The sequence below is a fragment of the Panthera tigris genome, chromosome D1, assembly GCF_018350195.1.
Source record: "Panthera tigris isolate Pti1 chromosome D1, P.tigris_Pti1_mat1.1, whole genome shotgun sequence".
In the NCBI taxonomy this organism is placed as follows: Eukaryota; Metazoa; Chordata; class Mammalia; order Carnivora; family Felidae; genus Panthera; species Panthera tigris.
Genome location: NC_056669.1, coordinates 46,024,623 through 46,049,898, shown reverse-complemented (window position 1 = coordinate 46,049,898; position 25,276 = coordinate 46,024,623). Strand labels below are relative to the sequence as shown.

Sequence of the window (25,276 nt, the reverse complement as noted above, 5' to 3'; positions counted from 1 at the left end):
TTGGCTAAAGAAATTTCAATAAGTACACCAAAACTTTTCTAAATTAATTACTTTGTCCTTTCTTTACCCAGTGCTATTCCTTTACTGTCATAAGAGACTCCTTGTATTTAGTTTAATTTTCCTGATCCCTAGAAATGTATTTTAAGGTGGATATGAGGGAGGGAGGAAGGATGTCTGGAGATGAGCATTGGAAATCCAGTAGTAGAGAATGATAGCAAGAGAGTAGCTAAAACCTGTTTCTTTGACCTTGTGTAGAGTTTTATCATGTCAGGGTAGTTAATTTGATGAATTTGGGTTGATCAGAAGCTGTGACTGGCATTCATTCCAAGTATTTGAACAACAAAGCCTATAGGGAAAAAATAAACATGCAGTTTGTTTGGGAAATAAAATATTGCAAAACATGAGTACATAAAGAAAAAGAAAGGTTTAAAAAGCCAAAAGGTTAGACAGTCAAAGCTGTTTCTTTTAAGATCCATTTGAAAAAGCTAGCAAAAAAGAAAAAGCGAGGATATTCAGTCTTTCATCATTTATGTGGAAAGAAGTGCTCTGTAGCCTTACTGGGAAAGTCTCACAGGAAAAAGTGGATAACTGAATAGTTGCTGATCTTTTTCTAGAGATGCATATTCAGAAGTATTGGGCTAAAACAGGGGTCAGCAAATTACAGCTTGTGGGGCTAGCTACCTATTTGTGTAAATAAACTTTTACTGGTACACAACCATACCCATTCATTTACATATTGTTCATGGCTGCTTTCAAATGACAGTTGAGTGAAAGCATCTCTGAATAGTAATCAAATTGAGTGGAAGGACTGGTTTGTAAAAACTTGAGTGTTTCTTTGGAGCTTTCCTTATACTGTACTATAATCATTGACGTGTTTACTTTTCAAAAACAAATTATATTTCTTAACTGGCATTTCTTAGGCTGATGAAAACTTCTATACTTGTGCATGGACATATGATAGCAATACAAGCCATCCTTTGCTGGCTGTGGCCGGATCTAGAGGCATAATTAGGATAATTAATCCCATAACAATGCAGTGCATAAAGGTGGGTTTTTTGGTTACATTGTAGATCTGCCCTGTTTTGAATGCACACTTGTGAAAACTTAACCATTTTTTAATTTAAAACTAGTGGAATCAGTATCTGTATACTTTCTAACTTGATTTGTACTTTGCTTTTTGCTTCCTTTAGACAAGTCTTTTGAGACCTTTGTCACATTTAGATAATACAAATTAAGGAATAAGCAGGAAGTTTTTATTCGAAATTTTTAAAAAATAGAATAATTTACCTCCTGCCTTGCCTTATTCAGAGAGTCTGGAATGAACTATAGCGGAAGAGTAAGTCTTTTCCAAATCTTTTAATTAGGGATTTAGAGTCAAGGGCACCTTGTAAAGAACCAAAAGGTGAAGCCTAGGAATTTGATACCGAGAGAAGTTTTACAAACCTCTTTAAATCAGAAGTTTTTTAACCCTAGGGCACATTAGAATCACCTGAGGGTCTTTTAAATCCTTAGCTGGGCCTCAGCTAATCCAGTCAAATCAAAATACCTGCAGTTGAGACTTCAATGTCTTTTTTCTTTTTTTTCTTTTTTTTTCAACCTTACTTTGTTGGGTGATTTTAATGTGCAGCCAGGGTTGAGAACCAGTACTTTAAGTGAAACTATTTTTCCATTCTCTTAAGATTAACGAGAGAATTTATTGATTTAATATGAAAGTTGAATGTTATAAATTTATTGTAGCATTATGTTGGCCATGGAAATGCTATCAATGAGCTGAAATTCCACCCAAGAGATCCAAATCTTCTCCTGTCAGTAAGTAAAGGTAAGAGAAGCAAATGTTTCTATAGTCCTATTTATTTGGAAATGATTTTTTTTTTTTAAGGGACAGAGAGTTCTTAGGTTAAAAAAAAAAAAACCAAATTTAAAAAGAATTTATAAAGTATGTTTTAGTAGAAAAATCTTAGACCTTATTAGCATTCCCAGACCAAGAATTAGTTGAAAGACCATGAAAAATACACTGTTAACATCAGATATAAATGAGATAATAGGTACTGAAGATTAAGTATGTGTTACCCTTCTTATGTGCAGTAGTGTGTTATGATCATTCATCCTCATTTGAATTATTTTATTAAACTTTATTAATTTTAGTGGCAGAACATCAAAGTTAGGACATTTTTAAGAATTTTCAAAAGTTTTGCAAATCATCTTATGACTAACCAGTCATGTAGTAAGAAATAATGCATCTGAAAATTGTTTTTCTCTATGTATATAGAAAGTTTGTGTTTTGTAAAGGATCCCCTAATAGACTTCCTTAAAATGCTAAGTTCTCTAGTATAAGCTCTTTGAAATGTTTCCCATACTTAGAAAGAGAAAGCCTTCCGTATGCCTATATTGGCATTATAAGTTTATTCAGGGCTCATTCAGGCCTCTTAATCATTTCTGAGCTCTCTGAAATGAGCTGGCTTGTTCTTATTTCTACATTCTGTTCTTGATTGCCTTTTTCCCTTTTACTTCTACATTATTCTAGTCAAGTTTATTCTTTTTAAAGGCTTGTCAAAAAATAAAGGCTTATCAAACCTATAATCTCCCCCTCAATCTGTTTATATTAAAAGATGTCCTCAAGTCAAAATTCTTACATGAAAATACTTCAGTGTGATTTTTCTTTAACTATCAAGGCTTAAGTATAGAAATTGACACCTAGGAAGAGCTGACAACTTTCCTCTGATAATAGTAGCTGGACCCAGGTATTTCTTTACAGGTGATCTGGGTCATAATGCCGCACTTGTTCTAACTATCACAACTTTTTAACTCAGCTCTTCCCCCATTGTGCAAAATAATCTACAGAATATGATAAAATATTTTCCAAGTTGTATATCTAATAAGGGATTTGTATAAAGAGCTCTTACAACTCAACAATAAAGACAACCCTTTAAAAAAAGCGTCAAACGTTTTGAATAGACCTCCTCTAAAGAATACACACAGTTGTCCAGTGAGCACTTGAAAAGGTGCTCAGCATCATTTATCATTAGGGAAATAGAAATCAAAACCACAATGAGACCATTTCATACCTAGTAGGATGACTATAATCATACAGACAATAACCTGTTGATTAGAATGTAGAGAAGTTTGAACCCCCTATACATTGCTGGTGGGAATGTAAAATGTACCCACCTTAAAAAAAGTCTAGAATTTCCTCAAAAAGTTAAACATAGAAATACCACTTCCGTGTGTGTGTATATGTAGTCAAGAGAAATGAAAGTAAATGTCCACACAAAAACTTGTACACAATTGGAATCAAGAAATAATTTTTTTAAGACAATTTTTATGGCAACGTTAATTTCCACTACTAAACATAATTTATTACTGTCTTTTAGTGTTCCCTATGGAATAGATTAATAGTCATGTACAGTTTGGGCATTGCCAGATACCAAGCTGTACATTCATGTTTATATTAATGCGGTATATTTTGTTGCTAATGCTTAGTGGATGAGATTGCTCAAATTATAGTTAATATTTCTAAGAGGTCTTTAATACTATAAAAGTATGTTGTGATATGTATAGTTTTTAATCCTATTTTGGGTTTACTGTAAAGATCTCGTAAATCTGCTCAGTCCCCTTCAACTACTAAATGTGGATTCTATGGAGGGAAAAACTGTAGTATCTTGTTCTATGACATAACATAAACTTTATTTATGTCAAATCCCTAAGTGTTATGTCATGAGCATGACTCCATTAAATCAGATGTTATTTAAAAGAAATTGTTTGAGGTAAATAAGCTAAACATATTTTAAGACCACAGAAATACTTCTTTTTGATCTTGAAAGTTTGAGCTCATACTTAAGTCTACATGTTGATGTAAATATTTTAAATTGCTATATAATTGGATTCTGCTTAGTCCCCACTGTGCATAACTTAATTCCAAACTTCAGTAGTTTTTACTTCTTTAAAGAGGTTTTGCAAGTCCAGAGTAAATGAATGACTAAAGTTCATTTTAATTTTTTTTATGTCTATACTAGATCATGCTTTACGATTATGGAATATCCAAACAGACACTCTGGTGGCAATATTTGGAGGCGTAGAAGGGCACAGAGATGAAGTTCTAAGTGCTGTAAGTTGAAAGCTGCAGGGCGGTGATCTTCAGGTGTACAGAGCTCTGAACGATCCCCATGGAACTCTTATAAGAAAGCATGTGGTTTGTTTCATACAGCCTGTCAGGCACTCATTTCGTTTACTTGTGATATAACAAGGTTATTAGCTTACAGATGAAGGAATAAAGCGAGTAAGGCTCTGTGTTTTATCTGTACTCTTGCACTTTATACCAACACCTGGATTCTCATGAAAGAATACCTTGAACTTGTTCAATCAAAACTCACCAAGCTAACTTTTGTTTTGCTGTTTCTCAGTCATTAAAGAAAAAGGTTAAGCCAGTTAGCAATTGATCAACTTTCATCTTTCAATTTTTTTTTTTTTTTTTTTTTTTTTTTTTTACATTTATTTTTGAGAGACAGAGCACAAGTGGGAGAAGGGTGGAGAGAAGGAGACACAGAATCTGAAGCAGGCTCCAGGCTCTGAGCTGTCAGCACAGAGCCCCACACGGGGCTCAAACTCACAGACCAGGAGATGATGACCTGAGCCAGAGTCAGAAGCTCAACTGACTGAGCCACCCAGGCCCCCTTGACATTTTTACATTATTTTAGCTTTACTTATGTTCCATTTATAACTTACTTAGTGGTTTTACAACTCTTCAGTATTTTCTTAAACTATGTAAAGGGGCACCATGTTTTGAAGCAGGTAGCATTTTAATTGGAAGTACTAAATAATTGGAAGTTGGGGTTTGTATGCTTTTGTGAGAATCATACCTAATTTCACCTACTTTGTCACCTTGGATTTTCTAAAAGTTGCAGCAGCACTCTCCTGTCTTCTGTGTCTTAAGACCCATGACTACCATCCTTTTTTTAAGAATTATAAATTAGAGCTACTGGCTCTAAGGGTGTCATGTTGCTGTTGACATTGAGGTAATTAGAAGTAGCAGCAACCAGACTTCTGAATTCAGTAAACACGAATCTAAAGCCCTTAGGCTCTTGGAAAACAGTGATCAGTTCGAAGGTTGGTTTAACACAAATACCTAGATTAATAAGGAAGATACTCTCCTCCATAGATAGAACTCTTTACTGTTCGTTCGTTCGCTCTTTCTTTCTTTCTTTCTTTCTTTCTTTCTTTCTTTCTTTCTTTCTTTCTTTCTTTCTTTCTCTTTCTTTTTATTTAAGATTTTATTTTTAGGTAATCTCTGCACCGAGTGTGTGGCTCAAGTTCATAACCCCAAGATCAAGAGTTGCATGCTCTACTGACTGAGCCAGCCAGGTGCCCTTCTATTGTTATTTCTTTCTTTCTTTGTTTTTTTAAATTTTTTTTAACTTTTATTTATTTTTGAGAGATAGAGGCAGAGCATTAATGAGGGAGGAGCAGAGAGAGGGAGACACAGAATCCAAGGCAGGCTCTAGGCTCTGAACTGTCAGCACAGAGCCCAACCCGGGGCTCAAACACACAAACTGTGAGATCGTGACCTGAGCCGAAGTCAGACGTTTAACCGACTGAGCCACCCAGGTGCCCCTATTGTTATTTCTTAAAAAATTTTTTTTTAACATTTTATTTATTTTTGAGACAGAGAGAGACAGAGCATGAACGGGGGAGGGGCAGAGAGAGAGGGAGACACAGAATCGGAAGCAGGCTCCAGGCTCTGAGCCATCAGCCCAGAGCCCGACGCGGGGCTCGAACTCACGGACCGCGAGATCATGACCTGAGCCGAAGTTGGACGCCCAACCGACTGAGCCAACCAGGCGCCCCACCCCTATTGTTATTTCTTAAAATGAGAGCAGTACACAGTCTATTTCCTCTTCTCTATAATACAGGAGGAGTTCCACTAGAAGGACTGATGTGTGAGATTTTCATTAACACATGAATCACATGCTAAATTAAAGAGCATCTCTGTGCCTCATTGCTTTATGAAATAGGTACATTAAGGTTGCTACAACGGATGATCTGTTAGCAGTCTTAACAATTGGTATATAGCAAATGAAAAAGTTAAAATACGTTATTTCCTTTTTTTAGACCTTTTTTCTTTTTAAAAGTGAACTTACCTAATGTAACTGAAGTATTTTGACTTAAATATACACATAAAGCAAAATTTCAGTTGTTTAAAGACTCATTGTATAGTTTCACATACAGCTGTCAATTTCATTGTTTAATAGACAAAGAAAACCAACTTAGGTCTTTGCATCATAGAATAATTACTTCAGCATTCTATTTACCTTCAAAATCAAGCAAAGGTAATATTTAAAAATAATTGAACAGATGAAACTAAATTCAAACAATTTACTTTCTTGACTTATATAAGCTCATATATGCTATGGTGACAAATCAGATAAAATTAAATCTTGAAATCAGTAACAGCTCTGATTTATGGGCTACATAGATGAAACTCAAAGTGTTTGTGACTTAAAATACAATTTTCAATACACTGTACCTCAGATGAAAATTGGATAGTCTAATTTGGGCAGTTTTGTATGTCTAAGCTTTTTTGTTTTACGTACAGGATTATGATCTTTTGGGTGAAAAAATAATGTCCTGTGGTATGGATCACTCTCTTAAACTTTGGAGGATCAATTCAAAGAGAATGATGAATGCAATTAAAGAATCTTATGATTATAACCCAAATAAAACTAACAGGTAAAAATTGTGCTATTTAAAACAGTTATTTCTTGCTGTTGGATTGATGATGTGTTTTACTTTATCCAAAATTTTTACATAATCCCCTACAATTTACATACCATAAAATTTACTGATTTTAAATAGAAGCCCTTTGCTTTTAGTCTAATGTTTGTGGCTCATTTTTCAAAATCCCCTTTAAATTGCGTTTTCATCTTAATTTAGTAGCATGTTTTACTTATTTAGGTATGTATATGCTTGGCTTTTTACATTATAACAATGTTAAGCTGCTTAAAATTGCTGTGGGATAGAGTAAAGGGTCCTTCTGAATAATGTTGCTAGCATTATTTGTCAGCACTTTTAATTTTTAGTCACGTCAGTAAATCCTGATTTTTTAAATGGGTTTCTTGGCTTTGATTCATGATAATGTAATTCTTTCCTTTAAATGATGATCCCTTTTTTAGATGGAGAAAATTCAAAAGCTGGAACCTCCTTCAAAAGATTTTGAGTGGGAAGTTTTCTTAATATATATAAAGATTTTCATTTTTAAGTAATCTTTCCACCCAATGTGGGGCTTGAACCTACAACCCCAAGATCAAGAGACATACACTCCACCCTTTGAGCCAGCCAGGCAATCTTCTTTTTTTTTTATTTTTGAAAAGTTCCAATTGAAATCTGTTTTTGAAATGCTTATTTTTTTTTTTATTGTTTACTTATTTTTGAGAGAGAGACAGAGTGCCGAGTAAGGGAGGGGCAGGGAGAGAGGGAGACACAGAATCCAGAGCAGACTCCAGGCTCTGAGCTGTCAGCACAGAGCCCAATGTAGGGCTCAAACCCGTGAATCACTGAAGACAGACGCTTAACAGACTTGAGCCACCCAGGCACCCCTGAAATGTTTCAATTCTTTAATTCAGTAACTGTCTTTTCAGTATCTGATCAGGCTGTTAGCACTTTCACTGTAACTGTCATAAATCTCCATTTATTAACTTTGTTTACAATTCTTTTTTAACAAAGAGCTAGCATTTATTTTCTCTTTATCAAACCAGATTATTAATAGATTATCAGTTAAATTTATAACCATCAACAAATATTTCAATGCATTAACATTTATGAGACCTCAGTGGCCTCTGAGAATTAGTACAACTTCCAGACTTCTCTTTTAGAACCCAAGGGGTTAGTATAATATTTGTTTTCATATTTTCTAGAGCTTTGGAATAAATAGAAATTATATTTTACAGTTTACAGAAAGTAACATTGAGTTATGCTGGTCTTGAGAGGTTTAACCATAGATTATAATATTTATTTGGCTAAAAAGCAGTTAACATAATTACAGCAGAATTGAGAATTTATAACAGATTATGAATAACATTTTAATGTTTTAATAAAGAAAAGCTCCTAGAATTGGAATTGGGAGGAATGTATGAGAGGATTCAACCCAGCATTCTTTTTACATATGAAGGAGAAGTAAAAAGGATGTGTTGAATTGTCCAAGAGACACAGCTAATTCATGGCATATCATTCTTTTATAATTAATTTCAGTCTAAAACTGAATCACTAGATTAGAAATGTTAGGTATACTTTTAATTATCTGTAGAATGGGAAGAACTGGTAGTTCGTGGTCTTCTCACAGACATGTTTAAGCAAAATATATGTATATATATGTATGTATGTATGTATGTATAGCAGTATGTTTTACTTACCCAAATATAGGAAAAGTCTTATTAAATGCCAGATTCTTGTCAGATACCATTTCCAGAAATTGTTGCTCAAGGCAGGACTCTCATCTAGCTTTCTCTTTAGCAGTCTTTGGAATGATATGTCATTGTTCTAGAAAGATGACGATCTTTTGAAATAATCTAGATATATTGACTTTCATAGACTGTTAATGCTTAACTTTAGATAGCTTATTGTATTTTTTAAAGTTTTATAAATCTTTTAAGTGAAAATTAGTGTGATTCTACTATCCTTTTTTCTTTTAACTTTTGACATTTCCATTTCAGGCCATTTATTTCTCAGAAAATTCACTTTCCTGACTTTTCCACCAGAGACATACATAGGAATTATGTCGATTGTGTGCGATGGTTAGGTGATTTGATACTTTCCAAGGTATGCTAACTGTTGTTAAGCTGTACTTCTGTTATTTGTGTTTGTGTGAGTTGGAACTTTTCAGGGAGCACAGTTTTTTCATATAGTTTGGTAAATTGGATGGCAGATGGCAGAAATTCCTTTTTTTTTCTTCCTTGAAGTCTTATAGATTTGGAAGCTTGTTTTAGGCATAAAACATCCTGATGAATTGTTATAACTTGTGCTGTAATAATAGGAAAAATGTTAACTTGTGAGATGATATTCTTCTCTGATATCTGATGCTATAAAACAACCCAATTTCTAAAGCCAGTGGTGGGTTTTTTGGTATGTTTGTGTCCATTTTGGTAAATTTGTATTTACAAAAACAGCTGGGGTTGGCTATGGGCTGTAGTTTGCCAACCCCTGATCTCTAAAGTGTTGATGTATATTTACATATTTTTTGCTGATAATTTAGAGTAGTTGTTGGTGATGTTATCTGAACATTTAGGATTGTCATATTTGGAAAAATTGCTGTCCAGTCTCCTTTCTTGATGTGGATTTCAGGGTATTGCATATTTTCTTGGGCAGAGCCTGACTTTTTTCTTGGCCTTCCAGGTATAGTTTTTCCTTTTTTTAAAGTTTTGACCTTGAAATAATTAGATTGACAGTAAGTTTCAAAGCAGAGAAGTCCCATATTGCCCTTCACCCGATTTCTCCCACATACATCTCACATAACTATAATACAATATCAAATTTAGGAAATTGACATTGTACAATGTGTGCGTATAGTTCTATGTCATCATTTTATCACATGTGAATTTTGTCAGTTCAGGAATGTTAACAGTATGGGACCTTTTAAGATTGGTTTTTTTTCACTCAGTATAATGCCATCCAAGTTGTTGTGTGTATCAATAGTTTCCCCTTTTTATTGCTGAGTAGTATTCCATGGTATGGCTGTACCACAGTTTATTTAACTATTCATCTATTGTAGGACATTTTGGTCCTTTGCAGTTTGGGGCTATTACAAATAAAGCTTCTAATGAACAATCGTGTTCAGGTTTTTGTGTGGACTTAAGTTTTCATTTCTCTGGGATAAATGCCTAGAATGGCAATTGCTGGGTCATGGTTAAGTTTGTTTAGTTTTTTAAGAAACTGCCAAACTATTTTCCAGAGTGGCCGTGCCATTTTACATTCCCACCAGCAATGTATGAAAGATCCAGTGTCTCCGAATCTTCGCCGGCATTTGGTACTGTCACTATTTTTTATTTTAGCTGTTCTGATAGGTGTGTAGTGATACCTCATCGTGGTCTTAATTTGCATTTCCCTGATGGCTAGTGATGTTGAACATCTTTTTCATGTGCTTATTTACCATCCATATATCCTTTTCGATGATGTCTCTTCATATCTTTTGCTCATTTTCTAATTGGATTGGTTTTGTGTGTTTTTTTTTTTTTTATTGTTGAGTCTTGAGAGTTCTTAATATATTCTGAATATGAATCCTGTGTCAGATATGTAGTTTGCAAAAATTTCTTCCAATCTGTAGCTTGTCTTTTCATCCTCTTAACAGGGTCTTTTGTAGAGCAAATGGTTTTAATTTTGACGAATTTCAATTTATTGAATTTTGTTTGAAGAAAATTATTTTATGGATTGTGCTTTTGATGTTACATTTAAAAGCTCTTCACACTCTGGATCCTAAGGAATTTTTCCTGCATTTTGTCGTGTTACATTTTATATTAACGTATCATCTATTTTGAGTCAATTTTCGTATGAGGTTTAGGTAGTAGTTCATTTTTTTGCATGTGGATAGCCAATTATTCAGCACCATTTGTTGAAAAACTATTCTTTCTCCTTTGAACTGCTTTTGCATTTTGGTCAAAGTTGTTTGGCCTACTTGTATGAGGCCTTTTCTGGTTTTTCTGTTCTATTTCCCTCTACCACTGCTATATGCAGTCTTGGTTACTGTGGCTCTATAGTAAGTCTTGGAATTGGTTAAGTGATTTCTTCCATTTTATTCTTTTTCAAAATTGTTTTAGTTATTTTGATTCCTTTGACTTCCCATTTAAATTTTAGAATAATCTTGTCTACATTTTATAAAAAATCTTGCCAGGAGTTTTATGGGCAGGGGAGATTTTGATTGCTATTATGTTAAACCTATATATCAGTTTGGTGGGGGACTAATATCTTTGCTCTGCTCTCCAGTTCATGAACATAGCTTGTCTGTCCATTTATTTAGATCTTTGATTTTTATTATCAGCATTATGTAGCTTTTTAGCGTAGAAGTCATGTACATACTTTGTTAGATTTATACTTAAGTACTTCTCTTTTTTGTGGTTACAAATGATATTCCTTATTTCTATGTGTTTATTGCTAGTATATAGGAATGCAGTTGATTTTTACATATTGACCTTTAATCCTGTGACCTAATTCTAGGAGGGTTTTTTTTCGAGGACTTGGGATTTTTTTACATAGACTATCATGTCATCTGCAAATAGGGGCAGTTGTATAGTTTCCTTTCTGATCTTGCCTTATTGCACTGGCAGACTTACAGTTCTATGTTGAATAGTGATGTTAAGATCAGACGTTCTTGACTTGTTTCTGATGTTAAAGGGGAAAGAATTCAGTGTTTGGCAATTAGCTGTTTTTTGTAGATGTTCTCTATCCAGTTGAGAACTGTCTCCCTTACTAGTTTTTTGAGAGTTTTATCATGAAATCCTTGTTGAATTTTGTTAAATGCTTTTTCTCTATCAGTTGGTATGGTCATGTGGTTTTTCTTCCTTAGCCTGTTAATGCAGTGTATTTCTTTTTTTTTTTTAAGTTTATTTACTTTGAGAAAGAGAAAGTGTGTGTGATTGGGGGAAGGGACAGAGAGTGGAGGACAGAGAATCAATCCCAAGCACGCTCTGCTCTGAGCCACCCAGGCACCCTGTAATTGTTTTTTTTAATATTGATTCCAGTCCCTGGAATAAGTTTATTTGGTCATAGTGTGTAATTTTTATATATGTTGCTAATAGTTGGTATTTTGTTAAATATTTCTGTATTTTTGTTCATGAGACTGATATTAGTCTGAAGTTTTTTGTAATGTCTTTGTCTGGTTTTCCTATTGATAATACTGGCTTTATAAAATGAATTGGGAAGTTTTCCCTCCTATTTTCTGGAATTGATAGAATTGGTGTTTATAGAATTGATGTTAATTCTTCATAAATGGTTGTTAGAATTCTCCAGTTAAATCATCTGGGCCTAGAAATTTTTGAGGGAGAGTTTTAAGGATAACAGATTCAGTTTCCCTGATAGTTAAAAGAACTGACTGTTCAAATTAACTATTTTATATTGTGTGAGTTGTGGTAATTTGTGCTGTTTGAGGAATTGGTCCATTGTATCTAAAGTAAAAATTGTGTGTAGAGTTGTTTGTAGTATTCTTACTGCCCTTTGATAACTGCAAGGTCTCTACTGATGGCCCTGTTTCATTCCTGAAATTGGTAATTTATTGTCTTCTTTTTTTTGTCAGTCTTGGTAAGGACTCATCAATTTTTTTATCTCTTATTTCCCATGGATGTATTTTGCTCTTTTGCCAATTTCTTAAGGTGTGGGAACTTAGATTATTAAAAAAAAAAATTTTGGGGGGTGCCTGGGTGGCTCAGTCGGGTAAGTGGCCGACTTCGGCTCAGGTCATCATCTCGCGGTCCCTGAGTTTGAGCCCCTCATCAGGCTCTGTGCTGATAGCTCAGAGCCTGGAGCCTGCTTCTGTTTGTGTCTCCCTCTCTCTCTACCCCTCCCCCATTCGCGCTGTCTCTCTCTGCCTTTCAAAATTGAATAAATGTTAAAAAAAATTTTTAATGCTTATTTATTTTTGAGAGAGAGAGAGGGAGACACAGAATCCAAAGCAGGCTCCAGGCTCTGAGCTGTCAGCACAGAGCCTGATGTGGGGCTCGAACCTATGAACGGTGAGATTGTGACTGGGGCTGAAGTCAGGACGCTTAACTGCCTGAGCCACCCAGGTGCTCCAAGAGAGCTTAGATTATTGAGTTGAGACTTTTCTAAAGTAAGTATTAGATGCTGTAAATTTTCCTGTCAGCACTGCTTTAGCTGCATTTCACTAATTTTGATACGAAGTGTGTTGTTTAGTTTCTAGGTGCTGGAGATTTTCTTGTTATCTTTCTCTTATTGATTTCAGTTTGATTCCATTGTGGTCACAGCATACTCTTGATGATCTTGGCTCTTTTAAACTTTTTGAGATTTATTGTATGACCCTATCTGAGGTATATGTTCCATAGGAGCTTGAAATGGATGTGCAGTTCTGTTTGTGTGTAAGTTCTGTAAATGTGAGTTAGCTGCTCTTGTTGATGGCGTGGTTGAATTCCATATCTGCACTGCTTTTTCTGTCTACTTATTTTATCAACTAGTGAGAGATGGGGAAGTTTCCAGCTGTAATTGTGGATTTTTCCCATACTGCTTTCAGTTGTAGGATGTTTAGCTGCTCTGTGGGTTGCTTGTTATTGCTATGTCTTAATGACTGGATCCTTTAATTTTTTTTTTTTCTTCTTATTTTTTTTTATCTGGGCTTTTCCCCTAATTTCATATAGGTTATATGAACATCTTTTTTTTTTTTTTTTTTTTAGTAGGCTCAACACCTAACTACTATGTTAACTATGTTAACTACATGCTAACTAAACCAGCCAGGCACCCCTATGCGAACATTTTTTAGAATTCCATTTTGATTTATGTATAGTGTTGAGTACATTTCTTTATGTAGCTTTTTTGGTGTTTCCTCTAGAGGTTACATTATATATGCATATTACCTATTTTGTTACCATATCTTATATATATTATGTATTTTTGTTATGCTATCTATAAGAAAGTTCACTAGGTATAAAATATGTATAGATTAAAAGTAAAAAATTATCTAAAAATATACTACCATGCAAACATAAGTATAAATATATATTTATATAACTTGTCTGTCTACTGTGTATCAACATTTTACCACTTCATACGAAGTGTAGAAATCTTATTTCCTCTATATTATTACTTTGTCCTCCATTTATAGTATAATTGTCTTAAATATTCCCTTTATACTTGAGAACATCAAAAAGTATTAACCATTTTTGCTTCAACTATCAAACATAACTTAAAAACTCCAGAGGGAAAGGAGGGTATTGTATTTGCTCATTTTGCTTTTTCCATTTTTCTTTCATCCTGATATTCCAAGATTCCTTATATTATTTCCTTTATGTTTATAAAGGTGCCTGTAATCATTCCTTTAGGGCAGGTCTGCCAGTGACAAATTCTTAATTTTTCTTCATTTGAGAATGGCCTCATTTTTCCTTCATTCCTGAAAGGTACATTCCCTCTTTATAGGATTTTTCTGTTGACAATTCTTTTCTTGAAACATTTGAAAAATGTTGTACTCCTTCCTTCCGCGGTCTGTGGTTTCTGATGAGATACCTGACATCATTGGAATTGTTTTTTTCCTAAACATAGGTGTTCTGTCTTAACTGCTTTCATGATTTTTTTCTTATGTGTTTTTAGTTTTCAGAAGTTTGAATGTGATGTGCCTTGATACAGATTTCTTTGAATTTATCTTTTGGGGTTTATTCACCTTGAATTTGTAGTAGATTTATGTCTTTTGGGGACATAGTTTGTCCCAGATTTGGAAACTTTTCAGCCATTATTCAAATTCTTTTTTAGGCCTGCTCTCTTCCTGCCCTTCTTTTGGAACTCTAATGATATGAATGTTACATCTTTTATTTGGACCCCTGGGCCTTTGTTGTGTACATTTGTTTTCTTTTGTTTAGATTGGATAGTTTCTGTTCTAACTTTAAATTTATTGACTCTATTCATCTCCTGTTGAACCTTTCCATTGATTTTCTTATTTTGGTTATAGTAATTTTTCGGTTCTAAAATTTCCATTTGATTGTTTTTATTTTTTTTTTTTGGCTGAGACTTTTAATTGTTTTAAGTGTGTTTATAATTGCTCATTGAAGCATTTTTATGGTGGCTAAATCCGTGTTAGGTAGTTCCAACATCTATGTCATCTCAATGTTGGCATTTATTGTCTTTTAGCATTAAAATTGAGAATTTTAAGATTCTTGGTATGACAAGTGAATTTTTGATTGAGATCTGGATATTTTGAGTATTATACAAGACTCTGGGTCTTATTTTATTTAAATCTTTTGCAGCAGGCTTCCTCTGATAAATTTTCAGCTGGGGAAAGGGAGTGCAACTTCATGATTGGCAGGTGGTGGGGCAAGTCAGATGATAGTGTCTTATTACTGTTTCCCAAGTGGTCTTCACTGACCCTGGGGGTTGTGGCTGGTGGTAAACATGCTAACTTTCTGCTGGGCCGTCTCTGATACCACCCCAGCTGGAAAGGAGGAGAGTTACCTCATTATGATGAGGGATAGGGTGAGTTGAGGATGCACTTGAGGTGCATAGTTAACCACCTGAGAAGTGCTCCCCACTGGGCCTTGGCTGGTTCACATGAGGGTGGGCCCACAGTTTTTTGTTTTTTTTTTTTTTTTTCCTGTGGTGTTTGGCTAGAATAGAGTGTTTGAAAATGTTCTCTCTTGCTATGTTGCTATCTTCCTGGTTCTTTGGCCAGAGAGAACAGGCTTTTGTTGGGATTTTTTTGGCCTTTACCTGTTAGTATGGGGGAGTTGCTGCCTTCTCTAGTATCCAGTCTGTAAATGAGGCAAAAGAAAACCAAGGAACTCAATGTGCTTCACGTCCCAAGGTTCCTAACCAGACTGCATTCTCTGTACCTTTCAGAGTCTTATGTTTGCTTTATATTTGATATTTAGTCTTTCAAGCTACAATGAGGATAATAGGAGAAAGTATATCTACTGCATCATTTTGGAAGTAAAAGTAAAAAGCCATCAGCTCTAAAATTTCTTTTCTTAGAACTTAATCAGATGATAGGAAAGAATTTCTGCATTTTAGGTTTCAGGAAGCTGACCTGAATGAACTATATTGGTGGTCTCAAATCTATTTCTGCATCAGAATCACTGGGAGAACATTGTAAAAATAGATTCCTAGGCCTCACTCCTGGAGATTCTAAATCTGGCACAAGGACCTGGGAATTTTAGTTTTAAAAAGCTTTCTAGATGATTTTTAAGTGTAGTCATCTGTTAGGCTTGTCAAATTCTTTTTAGCTCCTTAAGTTTTAGTTCTCCATGAGGGCACTCTACTAACTAAGGGTCCTTTACCAGTGCAGTCAGTGACAAGCACTTGAAGAGCTGTGTTACAATTCTTCTGTTTTGGCCTTCCCTTGTAGAGGTTCTCATTCAGTAAGGTTGGGACCAAGATGAGTCTTTTGAGAGAAGTAGACAGGCTTTCAGTCCAATCGTGCACTTAGTTAAGAGTTATCAGAGTAGGTAATGTCCAAGGTACTTTACAGTAAAGAATTTGTATATCAAATATATAGCCCTGTGATTTCAAATGATCTAAAAAGGCAGAGAGGAAGAAAAAAAAGGGGTGTTGTTTCCTCCCTAATCTTCCTGTGCCTCTGCTGTTAAACTATTTTATAGGTCAGTGAACCTGACAGAGCTGCCGTATGTGACTGTGTAGGCTGTGTCCTGTAAAATTCCAGGAGGCACTCTACCTACACAAGAATTTCTCAGTCTAGGTTCTGTTGAGACATTGGGCTAGATAATTTTTTTTTTATGGGAGAGGCCATCCTGTACATTGTACGATGTTCAACAACATCTCTGGCCTCTACCTACTAAAGGCCAGGGACATTGCCAAAGGTCCCTTAATTGGCACACCACTGACCTATAATGTGAATAGTGCCCACTGTGTTGTAATTTTTCTTCCATCGTATTCTTTACTACTTGGTGCTTAACTTAGATGTGTGCAAAGAAAGATATGATGTTACAGGATAGAGAAAGGTGTAACTTAGTCTATTTCCGTCCTATCCTCATATCAATGTCTTGATGTTAAACCACGTGTTTAATTGCCTTCTATTATAATCTTATCTCTAAGCAGGGGACACATTGAAGAGCCATCTATTTGTATACAGTTTATATAATTTTACCTTTGTTATAAAACACTCAAGTCTCTGGATGCCAGAGTATCTAGAGCTGAATTTGGTTTGGAAGAGAAATTGTGACTTCAAAATGAATATTCCAGATAATATAATGCTTTTGGGTATTGTTAAATTCTGTTGATAATATAACTTCTTGTCGTCAAGTGTGGGCATTGACTCCAAATATAAATAAATGTATATCACTGTATTTAGTAGATGGATAACCAGGTTTTAAGACTGTCAATTCTAAAAAGATAATAGAGGAAAAAAAGGCTTTTTAAAAAAAAATTTTTAAATTCAGTTCTTTACATATCTTTTTTTTTTCTCATTTTTCTCTTTCAAAGTCTTGTGAAAATGCCATTGTGTGCTGGAAACCTGGTAAAATGGAAGATGATATAGACAAAATTAAACCCAGTGAGTCTAATGTGACTATTCTCGGGCGATTCGATTACAGCCAGTGTGACATTTGGTACATGAGGTTTTCTATGGATTTCTGGCAAAAGGTAGCAACATATTTTTACATTTTCAAATTACTTGACTTAGACCATTATAATTTCACTTTTCTTTTGTGCATCCATGTTCGGTTCCTTCTAAGAATCTCTACCTCAGTATTTTATATTGATTACTTTGGCTTTTGGTGTTATTTATTCTACCTTTGTGGCTCTGGACACCATCTGCAGTGCTTATTATAAATGCAATTGCAGGTGTCAATCATGGCAGTGAGGTATTTACTTTCTGTAACATGTTACTAAGATTTAATGTTTTGGTGATTAGAGTTAACCTTTGTAAGTAGATTTTTGGTAGAAAAACCTAAAGAAAAATAAACATGGGGCAAAGTACTAGTTATCTAAAAGTTTGTTTTGTTTTTTTTAATTTTTTTTTGGTGTGTGCATTTATTTTTGAGAGAGAGAGAGAGAGAGAGACAGAGCACAAGTAGGGGAGGGGCAGAGAGAGGGGGAGATGGAATCTGAAGCAGGCTCCAGGTTGTCAGCACAGAGCCTGACATGGGGCTCTAACCCACGAATGGTGAGATCATGACCTGAGCTGAAGTCAGACGCTTAACTGACTGAGCCACCCCGGCGCCCCACTGTTATCTAAAATTTTAAGGAGATTGGTGTTAGGATTTTGTAGTAACAAATTACTTGGGTATTTACTTCTGTAAGAAAGCTTTGGAGGAGCTGTGTGTAGTTTTTGCTACAGTTCTTTAAGGCAGAATAAAGAGTACATGCTAACAATGTAACTTGTAAAGTTCTTCATCAGTTTGCAGAATGCCTTCTGATTTACTCAAAGTACTTCTGTGAGGTATTAGTTGCTCTTATCCCCATTTACAAATCCGAAATTTAAGATGGCAAAGAAATAATTATAAGCATGGCCATAAGCTGGAGCTGAGGTTTTTCTGGAATATGAGTATGTCTTAGGAATGCTTGAATACTTTATAGCCTATTTTAATAATTGGATGTTTAAAAAAATGTGTTTATACAGATGCTTGCATTGGGCAATCAGGTTGGCAAACTTTATGTTTGGGATTTAGAAGTAGAAGATCCTCATAAAGCCAAGTAAGTATTCAGAAATTTTATTGATAATTACTGCCTTTTTCTTAAATGTTATGTCAGTACAGAGGAAGTAATTGATACTTAAGGTACCATCCTCAAATCATTTTTAACATTTAAATGGCTCAGTTATTTTAAAGCATTTATCTTTTATCACAGTGACTGGTTATAAGTATCTTGGTGACAAGTTACTTTTTTAATTTAAAATGTACCCAAATTTTATGAAAATTGAGGTTGAGCTCTTAGTGATGTTTTCAATGCATTCTATAGGACTTGGAACATCTATTTGTTTTCTAATTTACTGGCTTAAGTTAGATACTGACAACATTTTCTGTGAATGGCATTTAACCTGTTGTCTTGTTTTCCCCTAGATGTACAACACTGACTCATCATAAATGTGGTGCTGCTATTCGACAAACCAGTTTTAGCAGGGATAGCAGTATTCTTATAGCTGTTTGTGATGATGCCAGTATTTGGCGCTGGGACCGACTTCGATAAAATATTTTTTCCTAATCAAAATTAGAGCGTGTTTTCTGTGTATAATAGATTAATGTATCTTGCTAGTAAGGGCACATAGAGCATTTAGAGTTGTCTTTCAGCATTCAATCAGGCTGAGCTGAATGTAGTGATGTTTACATTGTTTACATTCTTTGTACTGTCTCCTGCTCAGACTCTACTGCTTTTAATAAAAATTTATTTTTGTAAAGCTGTGTGTTAGTTTATTTTCATTGTGATAAAGAGAAATGTTGAAAGTAATAAAAGTATGCCCTTTTTTGTAGTGATCATTTTTGTAGTTCTTTTACCTGAAGAAAGCTATTATAGGGGCACCTGGATGGCTCAGTTGGTTAAGCGTCCAACTTCAGCTCAGGTCATGATCTCACAGTTCGTGAGTTCGAGCCCCGCGTCGGGCTCTGTGCTGACAGCTCAGAGCCCGGAGCCTGCTTCAGATTCTGTGTCTCCCTCTCTCTCTGCCCCTCCCCACTCATGCTCTGTCTCTCTGTCTTATAAATAAAACATTAAAAAAATTAAAACAAAAAAAAGAAAGCTATATAATGTAGTGATTAAGTGTAAGTTCTAGAACTAAACTGAATTTTAAGTTTTACCGTGCAACTATAAGCTGGGCTAAGTAACTTAACATCTACCTCAGTTTCCTCTTGTGTGAAACGGATAAGATACTCCTAGAGTTATTAAGGATCAAATGATTAGACACGTGGGAAGCAGCCAGAATAGTACTTGATATACATGAAACCCTAAATTACATTATTTATTTTTACTGGAAATCGTATTTCCTATGTCTTCGTATTTCTTCTGTAATAATATCATAGTGATTAAATTTAAAATTTAGAGTTGGCACATATGATTTAATTAAGCTATCTGCACTATTAAAAAATATACTGCTGTTTGGTTTGCAGCTAGACCATAAGTAATCTGAGTGGATATTTTGCCATTAGAGCAAGTGAGAAGAGGACATAGAAGTTTGAATGCAGGGGGTTGAAAAATGAAAGACATGGAGTATGTACAGTGTTACTGTCTGTTTTTCCAGAAAGGTATTGCTTAAGAGAAATAGATTGAGGGAATCAGACTTGAGAGTAGTTGATTGTTTTGTTCCAAACATAAGGTGCTTTGTATACACTTATGAACAAGAAGAAATAACAAGAATGAGAAAATCCCCCAGTTAGGACCAACATGACATGTGGAGGAATTAACCTGAAGCAGAGGGAATGAAGAAAACCTGAGTAATCGTAAGGTAGGAAGTAAAATGAGGGGACCCAGCATAAAGTACAAAACTGAATTTTGTCAAATTTTGAGATGATGAGACTTGTTTTTTTATAAAAACCCTGCATATCCATGAATATACCTGTATTTAATACCTTTTTGGATGTGCTCATTGCTTCTGTTTTTGTTTTTTTTTTTTTCTTCCTATTGCTATAAACAGCATTTTGGCTAATAGCTCGGTACACAATTATTTCCATGCTCATCTGTCAGAATTAATGAAAGGGTATTTCTATTAATGTACCAAATTCACTTGCTCCAACTATATATGTTGGTACCCATTTCACTTTTGTTACTAGTTCCTATGTGTGTGTCTATAGATAAGCAGTTGGTAAACTTTTTTGTAAACAGCTAGGGAGTAAATTTTTTAGGCTTTGTGGCCCATATAGTCTCTGTCACATTCACTCAACTCTGCTGCTATAGTGTGAAAGCAACTATACACAATCTGTAGACAAATGGGCCTGGCTGTGTTCCAATGAAATTAATAAAAACAGGCAGTAGACCATATTCAGTTCCCAGACCTATAGTTTGCTTGCCCTTGCTGTGGATACTGTTAAAACTAAATCTTGAGGCTCCTGAGATTGCTGAAAATTTAGGTCAGATAGCTCACAAAGATCACCAAATAGGCAATGAAACAAGTGCTATGAGTGATAATTGGAACAGTAACCTGTAACCTAGACCACTAAAGACCTTAGGTAACTGGAATCAGAAAATGTAAAAGCCACATTTAAAATTGCATCTCTTGCCGGGTACTCGACCCTTGACTTGCTTTCTTATTCAACATTCAATGATCTAGCATACAACGTAACTTACTTGGGTTACATTTCTCCTCCCACTGGGATATAGGCTTTATGAATGAGGGTAGATTTATTTTGCTGGTACAATCCCGGCACATAGAACAGTGCCTTGCACAAAGGTGCTCAATAAATATCTGTGGAAAAGAATGAAAAGATGCAAACAGAAAAATGAGCAAGCAGTAAAAGACTGCCAAGACTGGCCATGAAAAAGTATTTTCATTGCTACCATAATACCCAAGAGTGTCATGTGGACAGGGAGAGAGATGGTGGTTCTGGCATTTCCAGAATGTCTCCCATTTCTGTTGCAATCCTAGCCACTAATGTGCCAGTCTGCTTCAGTTGCCACCAAGCCAGAACTTTGCCCCAAACTAGTATGTCCTGAGAAAAATCCCCCCTAATTGATTTCAAGCTGGATGAGGGACTGATACCATATCCCTATTGTAGTCTTCTGTGGTGAGGCAAGGAGCTCACCAGGACAGCAGATTTTTTCAAGCCTCTCTGTACCACAATGTGAAGGCCTTGTGTAGTTTTGTTTCCTGAATAATGGGAACCAGGAATTGGCATCCATCTGGGTCTACCCAGAGCCTGATGCTTGATCTAAATTCTTTTCCAGTTATTCGCTGAGTATTCATTCTAGTGCTGTAATGAGCCACAAATTTCTTCATGTAACTTCACATCATGGAACCTGTTTTCTTTCTGGATTACAAAATGCGTTTTGGACAGTGAGGACACTTGAAAGTGCACACTTAGCTCACCTGGATCTCTAGCTGAAAAGTGGGGAATAAATTCTGTTCAGATGTGTTAACATGGAGGTATTAAGCACTGTAACATTGTCCATTTAGGCCAAGATCATGTTCATTGCCTCCAAAGGAGCCAAAGTCATGATACTTTCCAGAGTGGGTGAGTAAAACAATTTTTGTGTATGGATTTCAGAAAGAAGTCTCTGGACTCTTGTGCTTCAGTGGACCCCACAGCATTTTGGGAAAGAAATGTAGAATAATTCTCTTTACGTGGGTAATACAGAATAATTCCAGAGAAACAGGACACTTTTGGTCACTTGAGGGCCTGTTGCAAAATGAAATTGCAAGCCTCTTGTTTAAAAAGCAGGAAAAAGGCACCAATGTAGTACTAAAAATGCAAAAGCTTTTTCCTTCTGTAACTTCTTAACGGTATTTTAAAATTTGCTTTTAATGCCATTCTAAGTAAAAATGCCATTCTGAGTTAAGATTTTGCATTAGCATGAATTTTACCATTAATCTTCATATTGTATGATGGCAGTTTTCAATGCAAGCATAAAAGCATCTAACTCCTATTAAAATTATGCAGTTGGTATTTCTTAGCTTGTACTTTCACGTGTGTTCAGTTCTTGCCAGTACAGTGAAAATGCAGGACAAATTAACATTTCATTTCTTGATACCACACATTCTACCAACATTCTCTGCATTTGACTTACTGATTTTAGGACAAAGGAAAACAACCATCCATTATCCTATCTTTCCCTTTTTTGTGTGTCATCTTTAGTGTAAATGGTTGACTAATACAAGGAAGTAACATAAGCAAGAATAGCTTTGCTTAGTTGTTCAAGTTTCTTTAAATACCTTGTCTTCTTTGTTCAAACCAAGTTCTGGTTCACATTGAAAGCAAGGCCTCTTGGGGTTGTCAGTACCCCTGCCTACTCTGTTGTAGATGAAACATGTTTACCCTGCACTCATGTTGAGTCTTGCTGAGTTCTACACATGGTTCCAATGGAATTCTTTGCCCACGGGAATCGCAAATGCTACATATGAATAGAGAGGCAAGGGACAGTAAACATACTTTTGCACATATCCCCTCTTCACATACATGCTGCCCAGTCCCAGTGGACTTTACTTACAAAATTTCAGTTCAAAGAAAGTTACTAAGAATGTCAAGATGGGAACAGCAGAGTCATTAAACTAAGCATGGGTTCTCTCTGAGCTTAGTGTCCAGTACTACTGAATACGTTACTACTGAATACCGTGAAGCTGATTCTTCCTGGAGCCGACCTGAGGTCCTGTGCCTCCCTTTTCTCAGAAACTCCTGGCACTGACAACTCTGTTGATAGGTTCTCATTTCGTTTCTAAACTATTTAGTCTTGTTATCAGTCTCTGGCTCTATCTTGGTTTTCTTTGGTCCATTTGAATAATGAATAGAATGATTTTTCCCCCTTCTCCCCTTCTCTCCACATTTGCCCCCAAAAGAAAAATACCTTTCAGCAATAGGAAATAAGGCAGAGGCTGGGAGCCATGTTGTCCTCTGTGGGGAGGGACTTGAGTCAGAAGAAATCTATGAAGAAGGGTAGATGGTTGCTGGGGCACCTGGGTGGCTCAATGGTGACTCTCAATTTCAGCTCAGGTCATGATCTCACAGTTTGTGAGATTGAACCCCGTGTTGGGCTCCACGTTGACAGCACAGAGCCTGCTTGGGATATTCTCTTTCTCTCTCTCTCTCTCTCTCTCTCTCTCTCTCTGCCCCTCCTCTGCTCACACACACGCTCTCTCTCAAAATAAATAAATGAATGTTAAAGAAAAGATGGTTGCTATTGCAGACATGACAAGTATGATGAAGTCTTGGGGCATTTAGGAGGCAAAAAAATTGGCTAAGAAAGGATTGGGATATAACTTAGGTTTATCATCCCACAGGATACTGGAAAAGGGCTGGATTTAAATTAAATGGTTTTAAAGTCTCTTTTCAAGGGGTGGCTGGGTGGCTCCGTCAATTGAGCCTCCGACTCGATTTCACCTCAGATCACGATCTCATGGTTCTTGGGACGGAGCCCCGCATTGGGCTCTGTGCTGACAGTGTGGAGCCTACTTGGGATTCTCTCCCACTCTCTGCCCCTCCCCACATCTGTCTCTCAAAATAAATAAATTTAAGGAAAAAAAAAAAGTTCCAGGGCGTCAAGGTGGCTCAGTCAGTTTAGCATCTGACTTTGGCTCAGGTAATGATCTCACTGTTTGTGAGTTCAAGCCCTGCATTGTTGGGCTAGCAGCTGTCAGCGCAGAGCTGCTCTTGGGATTTCCTGTCCCCCTCTCTCTGCCCCTCCCCCACTTAATCTCTCTCTCTCTCTCTCTCTCTCTCGAAAATAAACATTTTTGAAAGTTTCATAAAACAATACATTTACCATGTATGATGTATTCTGATGTTTTCTATGCCTTTTTTTTTCTTTTGGTAATGTGATTGTGACGCACTAAGTTGATTGCACAACTTAATAATCATCTCAACCTACAGTCTGACACACACTGATCTAGGGGAAATGAGCCTAGATGGCTTTTACCAAGGAAATTGGGAGCAAGACCCACATCAGGGGCTTCTGACTGGCTCAGTCGGTAGAGCATGAACTCTTGATCTCAGGGTGGTGAGTTCAAGCTCGCATTGAATGTAGAGCTTACTTTAAAAGGAAAAGTGCTAGATGGTCTTTTTAACAATAAAATATAGCTCTAACGCTATAAAATTTCTAACTTCCCTTACATTCATTTATCACCTGTGGGTTTCCCCTGTTGTGTAGAAAATGACTATCATTTTGGTATTGAACTAGTGGATTTCTAAAAAGATTTCTTGCTATTTTGTGGTTATTTTCTGCTGCAGAACAAGACTTTAGTTGAATTAAAGCAGACTCATTTCACTTTCCTTGCTTCAGTTACCCCAGGCTGATGTGAAATTTACTAAGTTGGGTGATTTCTGTTACATTTCATGCAGTGAGTTGAGGGAGTGTGTATTTGTGTTTAATACCATTACATTGCAGGTTGAGAAAGTCATTGATTGTGAATATTGGCCATTATTTGATTTTTTATTTGATGGAACATTTGAACTGCTAAAGTTTTGTATAGAACCTTTTTTTGGTCCGGTTGTTCTCTTTGAAGTTTCAAAATGGTTGCCACAACTTCAGGTGTCACTTTTAGTTATGTTAATGTACAGAGGGAAAAAGTGATCATCTCTTCATGTAACTTTCTTAAAACCAAGAAACCTATCCCAGTACCCCCAGCGACTCTTTTCAGGTTTCATTGACCAGAATTGGTGTATAGGACTGGCCCTAAACCAATCATTGCAAAGGGATAGGAAAATTGTTGGTTAGATTAAGCAGGGTCTTCGTCTGGGGCTCTGAGCCTCATGGAGGAGGGATGGCTTCCTAACAAAAATAGGTTCTGTTAGCAAGGCTGAAGGGAGGAAAATGGATGTTAAATAGATAACTACTAGTGATCGTTACAGGGAAGGAAAATTAATAAATAAAAAGTAATCACAAATTTTGAAGGAACTACATAGAAGTTAGCTTTTGCTGCATAACAGAACATTTCAAATTTATTTAACTCAGGATTCTATTTTGGCTGAGCTCGGCTGATGGTTCTGGTTTT

The 25,276-nt window shown here is 35.8% G+C and overlaps 1 protein-coding gene and 1 long non-coding RNA gene across 3 annotated transcripts in view; one reads left to right on the top strand and one right to left on the bottom strand.

The window, feature by feature from the left end:
- Positions 1–19,115, top strand: part of EED (embryonic ectoderm development) — a 30,071-nt gene extending 10,956 nt beyond the window's left edge. The window contains exons 5-13 of one of the 2 annotated variants that reach the window (XM_042959494.1): positions 921–1,046; positions 1,738–1,819; positions 4,014–4,105; positions 6,590–6,723; positions 8,703–8,808; positions 9,938–10,012; positions 17,131–17,289; positions 18,269–18,342; positions 18,708–19,115. In XM_042959494.1, coding sequence (XP_042815428.1) covers positions 921–1,046; positions 1,738–1,819; positions 4,014–4,105; positions 6,590–6,723; positions 8,703–8,808; positions 9,938–10,012; positions 17,131–17,289; positions 18,269–18,342; positions 18,708–18,834 — 975 coding nt within the window. In that variant the 3' untranslated portion in view covers positions 18,835–19,115. The remainder of the gene's footprint in view (positions 1–920; positions 1,047–1,737; positions 1,820–4,013; positions 4,106–6,589; positions 6,724–8,702; positions 8,809–9,937; positions 10,013–17,130; positions 17,290–18,268; positions 18,343–18,707) is intronic. The other variant, XM_042959495.1, reaches the window with a different exon arrangement.
- LOC122231448 lies at positions 5–23,259 on the bottom strand. The gene is made up of 3 exons (XR_006208699.1): positions 23,134–23,259; positions 20,923–21,040; positions 5–346 (listed from the first exon to the last, which is right to left on the bottom strand). It is a non-coding gene; the product is annotated as an uncharacterized LOC122231448 (long non-coding RNA).
- Between the last annotated feature and the right edge of the window lie 2,017 nt (positions 23,260–25,276).